Genomic DNA, 12,092 nt, shown 5'->3' with positions numbered 1-12,092 from the left:
ATAATAGGGCCCATCATTGGTTTCGTTCGAACCTGGTTGAACGAATACACATTCGAATGTAAACACTGTTGGTGTTACCTGATGTGACAATTCAAACCTATCTAGAGAAGTTGAATTGTCAAAATGCAGTAAACAATAAAGTCGCCGTCTACAAAATAAGCGCTATCTATTAAAATTAATGGAGCAAAATTAATAAAATGAAACGATGGCGAAATGTGGTGATGATAGTGAAAGTGGAATACAGCTGGAATCCGATGAATGCATGGAAATTGAGGTAGATTCAGTTTGTAATAATCCATGCACTGTGTGGCTATTGAAAAGCATTATAAGGGGCGAACACGAAATTATTACGACACCGAAAATGTCATGCCAATTTTCTTATAATGTTTAGAATCAATCCAAAATTTTAGGGTAGTTTTATACATATATTTACTTCAAAAATCAAAAGAAAAGTTAATCGATGGAGCCTTGAGTGTAAAATTGAACGCATTTTCGCTTGATGCGCTCCATCAAAGTTTTTACAGTGTCATCCGGTACCAGTTTCTAAGTTTTTTTTTCCATTTTCTTAACATGTCCTTCTCGTCTTTGACTGTCTTCTTGCTTTTCCGAAGTTCCCGTTTCATTATTGCCCAGTACTGCTCCACCGGGCGCAGCTCCGGGCAGTCTGGCGGGTTCATGTCCTTTGACACAAAATGGACAGAATTGGCCTCATACCACTCCAGGACACTTTTGGAATAGGGGCATGATGCCAAATCTGGCCAAAATAGCGGAGCTTCGTCGGCAAAAGGCACTTCCCGAGGCACTCAGATTTGTAGATCTCGCCATTTACTGTGCCCTTTGTCACGAAAGGCTCACTCCTCAGTCCGCAAGAGCAGATGGGCTGCCAAACGAGACATTTGGTGGCGAACTTCGACATTTTCTTCTTCTTAAATTTGTCGTCCACATCGAACTTGCTCTTGCCGGTGAAAAACTCCAACTCCGGAATTTGCTTAAAATCGGCTTTTATATACGTTTCGTCGTCCATCACACAGCAGCCATATTTTGTCAGCATCTTCTCGTAGAGCTTCCGTGCCCTAGTTTTAGCCGACGATTGTTGCCGCTCATCGCGGCTTGGGAAGTTCTGTACCTTGTATGTATGTAGTCCGGCTCTCTTCTTTGCATTCTGGGCGTAGCTCTGCGACATGCCGATCTTTTTAGCCAAATCACGGCTTGAGACGTTGGGATTTGCTTTAACACGTTCGTCGCCCAAAGCGACGTTTTTGAGTTTCTTGCTGGGCCCAAGTTGCGGATAAGTGATTAAATGAAGCTCAAACTTAGTTTGTAGACACCTTTAATCAATAATCAAGGTAAAAAAAACTAAAGGGAACTCTTCTCTCCTGAATTAACTTACTTTGAGCAGGAAAGCCTGTTCATCAGGCGGCTTATCTAGGGCCTTGCTGTGGGCCAATTCAGTCAAATACCGGGTGAGTCCGAATCCACGACGAGACGGACAGGAGTCAACCAGGAACGTCCGACCGATACTCGGTGCAACCGCAGTATCCCGCGGTATACGCTATACACACTTCGCTCTTCAAGAAACCCACCGATCGCAGACTACCCAAAGGCCAACACGTCCCCGAGTCCTGGAACAAATCCGGATAACGACCGATTAAGGGTGAAACTCTGCGCGCAGGTACGATAGTATAAGTGACATGGCCATGATCACATGATAAAGTGAAAACAAAGGGAAAGGGAGAGAAGAGAGATATAATATTGTAGAAAGTGTGGAAAATGTAGAGAAAATAGAAAAAAGTCAAATAGTCGAAATAGGGTTTTTCTAGTTGGAGAATCACGTTGATTAAATTTCCGTTTTATCGAAACAATCCCTTTTCCGTTCGGAAGCTGGAATTCGGTTTTGGTTCGCGGTTTTCGGAAAAAAAATTATAAAGGTGCTGACCATTCTGGTACATCCAAACACCGAAGGTTTCTGTAGTCCGAAGGCGGCAGTCCTGAAGGCCTGAACCGTTCGGGACCGTTTGATAGAGGGGCTCTACCATAGCAGGGCATTTGAAGCGACGGGTGGTCTCTCTTCGGAGAGTGGCGCAAAAGCCACCTGGTTTTTAATCCCTCAACAAAAAAAGGTTCACCGACGGTTACAACACGCGACAAGTGAATGTCAGTTTTATATTTTGTTTACATCATGGCGGAAGAAGATGTGTCTGTAGATGTGGAAGCACTAATCGGAGCTATATTTCAAAGAACTGCACTTTGGAATCACAAACTCGACACTACAGAAACCGGGTTCTCGTTAGTAAGTGTTGGAAAGAAGTTTCGGATGAATTAGGAATCACTGGTTATTGAGACGAATGAAATTGTTTGAATATATATTGAAAGGATTTTTCGAATTTCAGAGTAGGCTGCTAAAAAAATGGAAAAATTTACGGGATACTTTTGTTCGTGAACTGCGAAAGCTGCCGCAGTCGAGATCTAGGGATCCCGGTGATGACAGTATTTCCACTAACTGGCCATACTTCAGTTGTCTGCTATTTCTGAAGCAACAAATGAAGCCCAGAATCCCGTTGCAAGAAACCTAGAAAGCACAGAAAAAGGGATTGTGAAATAATGACGGAAAACTACGTTAAGGGGAAAAGATTCAAAATCGAACATAAAGATTATTTATGAATATTTTCTTATTTCAGTGTGATCAAAAGTTTTTCGTCAGGCTCAATTGGAGTTTTAATAAAGTTGGTCCACTTTTTCATGAGAACAACTTCAATATGTCCTAAAATATATTCGAAAGTTTCGATGCTCATACGGGTATAGTTGCGAAATTTGTTCGGATCTTTAACCAGGTCTTGATACAAATGGTGGTATTCTCCGTATTCTCCTCTTTTCCTATTGATTGAATGGATTCCGAAGTCTTTTTTGTTTCCGAAAAAAATACGTACGCTTTCGGACATTAAATATTCTTCGTCAGAATCCATTCCGAAACTTGTACACAAAATGAAAATAAAATCTCTTGTTTACGTCTGTCGCGTATGTCAGTCGCATTCAATCGCGTCCACTCTGGCCTCACCCTAACTCGGTTCGTTGCTCTCTCCAATTCCGCAGGCTTCCGATTCCCGATGAACATCATTTTTACAGTATAGTAGTCTGGCATTCTTACAACATGCCTTGTCCAGCGTATCCTTCCAGCACTGACCACATTTTGAATACTTGTTCCACCGGTGAGTGGCGTGAGCTTCGTTAGTAAGCGTACACGCAACCTATCTGGCAGCAAATGATTTAGAAATAATTCAATGTATTTCTGACTGTTTATTCGCGTGAACCGAAGTAGCAATCTGAACCATCAAACTCCAACCTCCCAGCTACGGGTACAGAAAAAATAGATTTGCTTGTTTTTAAGACACGTTTTCTGTGACATAAATAAATTTTGCTTACAAAAACTTGTTATGGTTATCAACTGATCGAGCATGTTGTATAACAATTCATACGGCCTTACAGTTGCCTGTTAACTACTTATATAAAAGTTCCAAATAGCATTGATATGTTTAATAAATGTCGTACACATTTTTCCCCAGTGTAAAATTTGTCGATAAAGAAGATCGACTCATTTCTTCAACTGTAATTTCGCGATAATTAGTTTTACAGTGTATCTGCGAAGCTCTGACATTTGTATTTGAAAATGTAAACAAAATTGGTTCGCACTAAATTATTAGCCAACGGGTTCTAAGGCATTTTAGTTTCCAATAATTATTTCGCAATGGATAAAGGTACTTTGTGTCATTGTATTGTAATAGATTATTAATCGCCATGAACATTGGCACTTTTTCAGACACATCCCGGTTTATTGCATCCGATAGAACACTGGATGAATTACGGTTGCAAAGTGAGTACCAGAGTGCATAAACATGATTTGTATCACTCCAATTTTTTTTTCTAAATGTTGGATGAAATCTGATTTGAGGCCCTCGTGCACAAAATAATACCAGAAGCTGTATACGGATTCCTATACCAGAAGCAATTGTTTCAGAGGTTCAATGAACGACTCTAAATGTACCAACGTTCCGAATAATTACAGTTAATCGCAAAATTGACTGTACAACTGCTACTTGACGATACTCTCCATTTATTTGGGGCAAAATATTTTGAATGCATTAAAACCTGTTTTTGTGCGGTTTTTTTTGTACGGTATTTGAAAAAAAAAGTCATCGGTCATTTTTTATTTTATCTTTGATATGTTTTTCATCGCTCTACATAGGCATTGTGCGAGCTAATTCCCATTCTTATGTTTTCTTTTGTTTGAATATGTCAGTAGGAGCGTATTGAAAGGAGCAAATTGTTGATTATATGATCTGCGCAAGTAAGTAGGCCGCTTATTAATGTGAAAAAAGAGAATCGAATTTTTTTTTCGTATGTAGCGAACGCTTTTTTAAAGCTACTGGTGATGTTCAGTAGGTTTATTTTCGTGCTGTCCCTATCCCCCGCACAAAAACAGGTTTGCCTGTATATTTCTTCTTCTGATGCATATTAACCCTTTCGTGTCCAGCCTATGAAATTTAATACGCAAAAATGCCCGTGTTTGAAAAACTGTTTTTGAAGAAACTAAGGTGTTAAGCGCATTTTAAATGATACCACATGACAATTTAAGAGTGTTGTTTGTGTCAATGCCATTTTATCTGCCATTTTTTGTTGTTTTGTTGTGTATTGAAGCTTGCAAAGTTCGAGTTTTCCGCAAAAGTCGCAAAGTAAACATAACCTATACCTGGGCAACAATGCGTTAATAACATTCAGTATTGTACAATTTGAGTAACTCACTGTTATGTTTGGTATGTGAACTTCCTATCTTCCTGGCTACTAATACAATCAATGTTTAACACAACCAGAACCCGTGAATCTTACCACCTCCTATTCTTCATCTCGATTAGTGATCCTCGATAATCGTTCGATTATTCGATTAATCGAATACTTCCTACAGAAATCGATTATTAATCGAATGAATACTACGCAACTAATAATCGAAGCGAACGAATAATCCCATCCAAATCGATCCAAACCCAGAGAAAAAAAACGTACGGCCGTTGCAGTTTCATTCTGAAACTAGCTGACCCGGCAAACTTCGTCCAGCCCAAAATTTATTTTCCGTTATCACATCCACGTTTTCTTACTAAGCGCTGTTCATGGGTCCAATCGCAAACTTATTCATTGATTGATCTTCTAATTTACCCTTTAAAATTACCTTTTACTATAAAATTCCTAGTACTTCTACCAAAAACTGGACATTATAATATAAGATTATTTTCAGACACAATTCTCGTTCAAGGGTTTTCAACCACTTGCAAATAACATGTTTCTCCGTTACGTTACATTCCAAATTTGGTTTTATTTGCTTGATTAATTCTCGAGTAATGCGGAAATTTGTGTTTCATTTGTATGGCAGCCCACTCCTTAGAGAGAGGGGTGGAGTGTGTAACCACCATAAAATTATTTATTGAACCCTTAAACCTCCATATGCCTAATTTGGTTTCGTTTGCTTGATTAATTCTCGAGTAATGCAGAAATTTGTGTTTCATTTGTATGGCAGCCCCCCCCTAAGAGAGGGGGGAAGGGTATCAAACCACCATAGAATCATTTATTGCACCCTAAAACCTCCACACGGCAAATGTCGTTTCATTTGCTTGATTAATTCTCGAGAAATTCAGAAATTTGTGTTTCATTTGTATGGCAGCCCCCCCTTAGAGAGGGGGGAGGGGTCTAAAACCGACATCTGACTGACAAACTGACAGACATCACTCCATTTATATATATATATATATATATATATATATATATATATATATATATATATATATATATATATATATATATATATATATATATATATATATATATATATATATATATATATATATATATATATATATATATATATATATATATATAGATTCAAATTCGCGTTGACGGCAAACTGGGTTTTCCAGCACCGTCTTTCAATAAAAATGTAAAGATGTAAAACTTTCAATAAAGATGTAATTGAAAGAGGCATATGATGGCATATTAATCTTACAACTAGCGCCGACAAGTGATTACGCCTGTTGATCCGAAGCACGCTAATCTCATCGTGCGGGAGTGCCTACTCCAAGGGATTGCTAAGATGGCCGCCTTTTAGTAGCCAGCATAGAAAATCATGAGCATAGAAATCATAACCTAAAATTAAAAATGAAGTGTTCCGCGCGATTCTCCAGCTGTGATTTAAATTGTAAATCGTCAAGAATGCTTCCGAATGAGTGACCAAACATCGCTTGCCAAAGGAAACTATCTAACGTAATCAAATATTAACATATATGACTCCAAACATTAAACAATACGTGAGCCCGCTAAGCGCGAGCCCCGTTCTATGCTGCCTACGCTCAATTTGCATTGGATGGGATAGGGTTGCCAGAGCCCCGGCCTACTCTTTAATGTCCCATCAACTCAAAACACATCTGCAATCACTGGACTTGAATACCATTTAACATTTCTGAATTGATTAAATTGAAAAACTTGATCTGTACACTCAATGTTTCTGCGTCTGAATTGAAGGTTTCTGTTTGTTCATATTTTTTTTTCTTATCACTACATGAGAGTAAAAAGGATCGACTATACGATGAACAAAAGTCGTATTATATTATTTATTTTTTCACCCCTAAAAAACTCAAAAATACCGAACCAATCAGGTGTGTACAATCAATTTTGCGATGTCTCTAGGTAATTCAGGATTAGCGTAAGTTGTTTTGATTTGAAAAATTAGCGAATTTTTGAAAGTTTTCTACGAGACACAAAAATAGCAACAGAAAAAATTTAAACTTGCATCCAAAAAGTGGTTGACACACTAAACTCGGCTTCAGTCACTGTCGAGACGAGAAAAATATCATATTCCAGTACACGAGTTTCATTGAAATGTTTTATTCGGTAGACTGAAAAGACTTCTGTCACTTTTTCTCGGTATGACCAATGATGTCAGATGTGAAGATATATTTTTTATTATGAGAAAAACAACAAATAGAACAAACATCTCTAAAATTGATCAATCGAGACTCTTTTATAAGTGCGAATATCCTAAAATTATAACAGAGAAGAATAAGTTTCATATATCTTTTTGTTTGATTTTTTATTCTACCAGCATATGGTTTCATCACTCAGACGATTCGTTATAATGGAGTTATATATGTTTACTAGCTAACCTGGCAAACGGATTTCGGCGACGTTTTGCAATTGTGTCGGTTATAAACGGTTTCATATTAATTTAGGAATTATTGATTTTTGGAATGTGTGATTGGGGTGGTTCGGCTTGTGCATGGGTTGGGGATACAAATGGCGTTTGTGCTAGATCGTTTGTTTCGGTTATGGTGGTTGCTGGTGAACTTTTGAGGATGAGGGTGGATGATGCTCCTAATGGTACTAAATGTACGGCTTAGGAGATCATGGATTCCGGTTAAATTAGTGTGCTTTGAATGTGATGGATTAGATTCTAGCACACGGTGATAATTATTTTCGAATTGTGTGCTCGGTTAATCGAGTTTCATAAGCATGTACGAACGTGTACACTGGGACTCTCTCTCGCCCGCTCTATCTTCCTCGATTCATGTGTGTGTATATGTAGTAGAAAAGTGAAATGAGAGAAACGCAACTCTCTTAAGTTCAGTGTGGTGCAGTGGTTCTCTCCTAGCGATTACCTACAAGTAGTGGTAGTGATTTTACGTATGCTAATTTGTTGGTGTGTTGCTATCCCGGAGGAAGAGACAGCATATCACATGCATTGGTGATGTCTTACAACGCTGTCAAGTAAACAGAGACAGAACGTGTTTTGAAAGATAAGTGCCATATGTATATGTGTTTGTATTTCCGTTTGCCTTTGTACTGAGCGCATGCATGCGTTAAAGAGTGAAGTCTATTAAGACTGTTTTGTACTCTCATTCATTTTAGTTTGTGTGTGTGCTTCTTTCCATTCCGACGTTCCGTCATTCACTGCATGTTGTATGGTGACGTGTAGGGCTCCTTTTAGATCTTGCATGACCGTGATGTGTGGTTACGTTTGTTGCGCTCTACGTCACTAATTATTTTAAATTTTTGCCTCCAAGTTCAATAATTCGAATATCTGGATTGTGTTTACAGATAGAATTATGAGTGTGAGATATCTGTAACTATTTTATTTACAGCTCTGGTAGTTTTCTCCAATTCTTTAATTATTTGATTATTTCATTGTTTAAATATTGTATTTATCAATCAATAACAGAACCTATCGCCGGGTCGACCGACTCTAAAAGGGTTCAATTGGTTACCTTATCAGGTTTCTCACTGTTAAATCTCCGCCGTCGCAATTGAAACTTGATACAGGATACGCCCGGAGTAACGGAGTATTCCGCCGGGACGATTGTTTCTAGAGGAGTTCTCTTGGTTACCTTCTCAGGTTTCTCAAAGATAATTCTTCACCGTCGCGCAATAAAGTACACGCGCAATGAATGACGGAACATATTGACGATTGTTTCTAGAACGTCTCTATTATCACATCACTTACATCAGTGAATCCTGATTCATACCTCTGCCCACTAAGAACTATCCCTCCCATGATAATCGCTGGGGAACCAAGCTATAGAGGCGATCCTTCTGGCCTTCGGGCGGCGATTGTCGTACTGGCAGTCCTTCGCTTCCCCTGGTGACTGTGGGGGCGTGGCTAGCGTCGTTGTTGACTTTTTGGGGCTCGAATCACCGAGACTTGCACAATGAGGGTGGTTTGCTACTCCCAGGCGTCATTCAGTGTGTTCTTTGTGCAATTTCACTGGTTCAGGTCAATCACGGAGAGCGGCTGCGAAGAGTACAGTCTACCCAAGCTCAAGCTCCATTTTATATTTGTATTCATTCTTTAATTCTTCAATTCTTTAATTCATTGATTATTCAATTCTTCTTTCAATTCTTTTATTCTTTGGCTTTAGAATTCTTTCATTCTTTCATCATTCCAAAAGATAACGCGGAGAGTAATTTCGACGAATAGTACGATAAATAATAGAATATAAAGATTTTTTCCGGTTACCCTTTCAGCTTTCTGCAATCCGTCATAGCAATTGGAATTTAGATACAAATTACTTGCGATAAATAATAGAGATATGTATTGTAGATCCTTCTTACTGTAGAGGGGTTTCTTGGTGACCTCAGGTTTCTCATAGATGACCTTCGTTGTCGGGTGTCGAAATCATATATAATCGTATCATATTCATCGTTACAATATTCTAGAAAGTATAGAGTCGTACGTCCGGCAGTGTATTACCTTAAATACCTTCGATTTTTGAGATTTTGTTTCGTCGAGCAGTTTAGAGTTAGCGTTTACAGAATCACATCACTTACCGCAGTGAATCCTGATTTTTCTCAACCATTCCCACTAACAACTATCCCTTCCATGATAAACGCTAGGGAACCACGCTATAGAGGCGACCCTTCTGGCCTTCGGGCGGCGAATATCATACTAACATTCCTTCCCTTCCCCTGGTGACTGTAAGGACGTGGCCGGCGTCGTTATTGACCATTTAAAGCTCGAATCACCGAGAACTGCACAACGAGAATGATTTGCTAATCCCAAGCGTCATTCTGTGTGTTCTTTGTGCAGTTTGGTTGGTTCAGGTCAATCACGGAGAGCAACTACGAATTGTACAGTCTACCCAAGCTCAAGCTCAAGCTCAAGCTTTACTAGCTAACCTGGCAAACGTTGTTCTGCCATAAAATTTATTTCTGAAGAATATTTTTGGTTAACAAATAAAAATAACGAATATATTTCAAGAATGTTTTGTATGTAATCGTTCAGATCTGTAAAATTGATACAAATGATGATTTTCACTGCGAAATATACATATGCGTACCTCTTATTTCTGATTTTTCCCTTTTTATTATAAATATCCTTTTATATATAAAAAAATTCATAGTAAATTTTTTCTAATCATCTTAAATATTTTTCAAAGTAGTCTATTTTTCTAATTTGAGTGAAGACAAACTCACAAAATGTATGGATGACGCAGATCTGATCAGCCGTTCTCCTGTGATGATATTTTACACGTACGTGGGAAAATCCTTCTTTTATATATAAAGATATTCACAGATATGTTTTTTTCCAATTTTTCTAATCATCTCAAATATTTTCCAAAGTAATCTATCATTGTAATTTAGGTGAAGATAAACTCGCAAGATATATGGATGGCGTAGAACTGATCAGCCGTTCTCCCGTGATGATATTTTACACGTACGAGGGAAAATCCTTCTTTTACATATAAAGATTCACCTAATCAACGATTTATAAAGAATGGTTTTACATCTATGTGCATGTATTTCCCTTAACAGTTGCACAATAAAATTATCTAGTTTTTTCACATTTATAGCAATAAACTTCGAAATAATAGGTACGACGAATGGAACGCATAATCGAAATTGCTCAAAAATTGAGCTTTGAATTTTTCTATTTCGTTCAATATTGTTATGAACTGGCGTGTGAAATATATTCAAAACATTTACCTGGAATTTCTGGATATAAAGTACAATGTTTACCTTTGATTGTGTTGTTTGAAAAATGCCCCTTTGAAAATCTGTTAAATTTTCCAATTACTGAATTGGATTCGATGTATAAAACATACATTGCTTATGCAATCCTAGTTTAGCCGTGAATCAATTTCTAAAGATAATGGCGAAACAAAGGAATACTGATGCTTTGAGTCAACAAGGTGAACAAGCACACCAGACAACGACTCAACTGATTCATCAGGGACCGCGGCCGAACGGTCGAATCAGACGAACTACCCGCCTGTTTTAGTCGACCTCGGCTTCTGGAATATGAAACCAAAGGAGACGAACGTTCGTCTTCTGAAATAGGGCCCTATGATATAGTGACTAAACATAGAGATGAAAGACTTTGTATTTTAGACCTGCCTAATAATCAGGCCCAAAATTTGGCGCTCACCAACGCTCAATATCAAGATAATTAGTATGAAAAGGCTGAATTATAAACCTATGGTACTGTTATTTGCACGATTCCAATTTAAGATGCCAGAAACGAAAAGCTACTAAGGGATTTCGGCATCGACCTGAGCAACCTCGGCGACGCAGCACAGGAAGTGTTGGAAAATTACGCCAAAATAAAACATATCACCAGTCTAACAGAATTGGATCCTTCGATATTTGCCGGATACTGTTATGAGGTACAATGCAAGCGTTTGGAGGCACGTTTCCATGCGATCACACTCAAAGCGGACATCAAGAGGTTGAAGAACGAAATCAAACGCGAGGAATGCGACCTGGCCAAGTTGGAACAGTTTGTTGCCGAAACACGCTCCCAGCTGATTCCGAGCGAGGAGATGGAGAAAACACGGATCATGCGCGAGAAGCGAATTGAAATGCTGCGAAGCAAACAGGTGCGTTGTCGAGCCATGATTTATTTCCTTGATGATGTGATGTGACCGTCTCTATTTTTCTCTCCCAGAAAACGTTGTTGGAGAAAGTGGATGCTGTTAACCTCGACGAACTGATTGCTAAGGTCAACGCGCTTGAGGCAGAAGAAAACACTTGAGGCTAAAATAAGTTCTCAGCAAGCATGAGCTGTGTCAGTGTGATTCCCCGTTCCATAAGTAATTGTCCCGTAACTAGAATTGGCCATCAGAAATATAAGCTAATCACATGTTTTTTTTGCGTAAATGTTGTTTTTGTCATTCGATCAGGTTTTGTGGGATTCCTAATGTGCATTCTTCGCTGTTATCCTCAGCATGACGGCAGTACCGGTTCGCTCTGGTGTTATGTGTTTGAAGTGGTTTGACGCTCGAGTGACTCCCTGTGATTGCATGTTTTAATCGGGAACTTTAGGCGCTTTCTCGTGTTACAACTGGTGATTACCTTTAATTAATCATCCGAAGGCAAGCACAAATTTGTGCTATCTGGGGTAACAGGTAACAGGTAATGAATTAGAGAGACTTTAAACTCTGAGAGTTCATTCGTCTCTTGCCCTTGAGGGCGGGAAATTTAACTGGAAGGAAAACTAAGAAAACTATTGCAAAATTCGTTATTCTCGCTCGACTCAGTCCCAGTAACCGCTATGGATGTAT

General features: G+C 38.7%; 1 protein-coding gene across 1 annotated transcript; it reads left to right on the top strand.

Moving 5' to 3' along the window:
• The first annotated feature begins 3,645 nt into the window (after positions 1–3,645).
• Positions 3,646–11,688, top strand: LOC129771269 (uncharacterized). The gene is made up of 4 exons (XM_055774756.1): positions 3,646–3,752; positions 3,815–3,868; positions 11,041–11,408; positions 11,477–11,688. The coding sequence occupies exons 1-4, from the start codon at positions 3,743–3,745 to the stop codon at positions 11,561–11,563; spliced, it is 519 nt and encodes a 172-aa protein (XP_055630731.1). The 5' UTR covers positions 3,646–3,742; the 3' UTR covers positions 11,564–11,688.
• The last annotated feature ends 404 nt before the right edge of the window (positions 11,689–12,092 follow it).

Source organism: Toxorhynchites rutilus, chromosome 2 (genome assembly GCF_029784135.1).
Source record: "Toxorhynchites rutilus septentrionalis strain SRP chromosome 2, ASM2978413v1, whole genome shotgun sequence".
NCBI lineage: Eukaryota > Metazoa > Arthropoda > Insecta > Diptera > Culicidae > Toxorhynchites > Toxorhynchites rutilus.
The sequence above is the reverse complement of the archived record's forward strand: the minus strand, read 5'-3'. Positions and strand labels throughout refer to the sequence as shown.

Bases quoted from the DNA above. Each gene is read 5' to 3' on its own strand.
- LOC129771269 (XM_055774756.1), top strand. The intron at 3,869-11,040 runs GTGAGTACCAGA...TTCCAATTTAAG, and splicing joins GGATGAATTACGGTTGCAAA to ATGCCAGAAACGAAAAGCTA. The intron at 11,409-11,476 runs GTGCGTTGTCGA...TTTCTCTCCCAG, and splicing joins AAATGCTGCGAAGCAAACAG to AAAACGTTGTTGGAGAAAGT.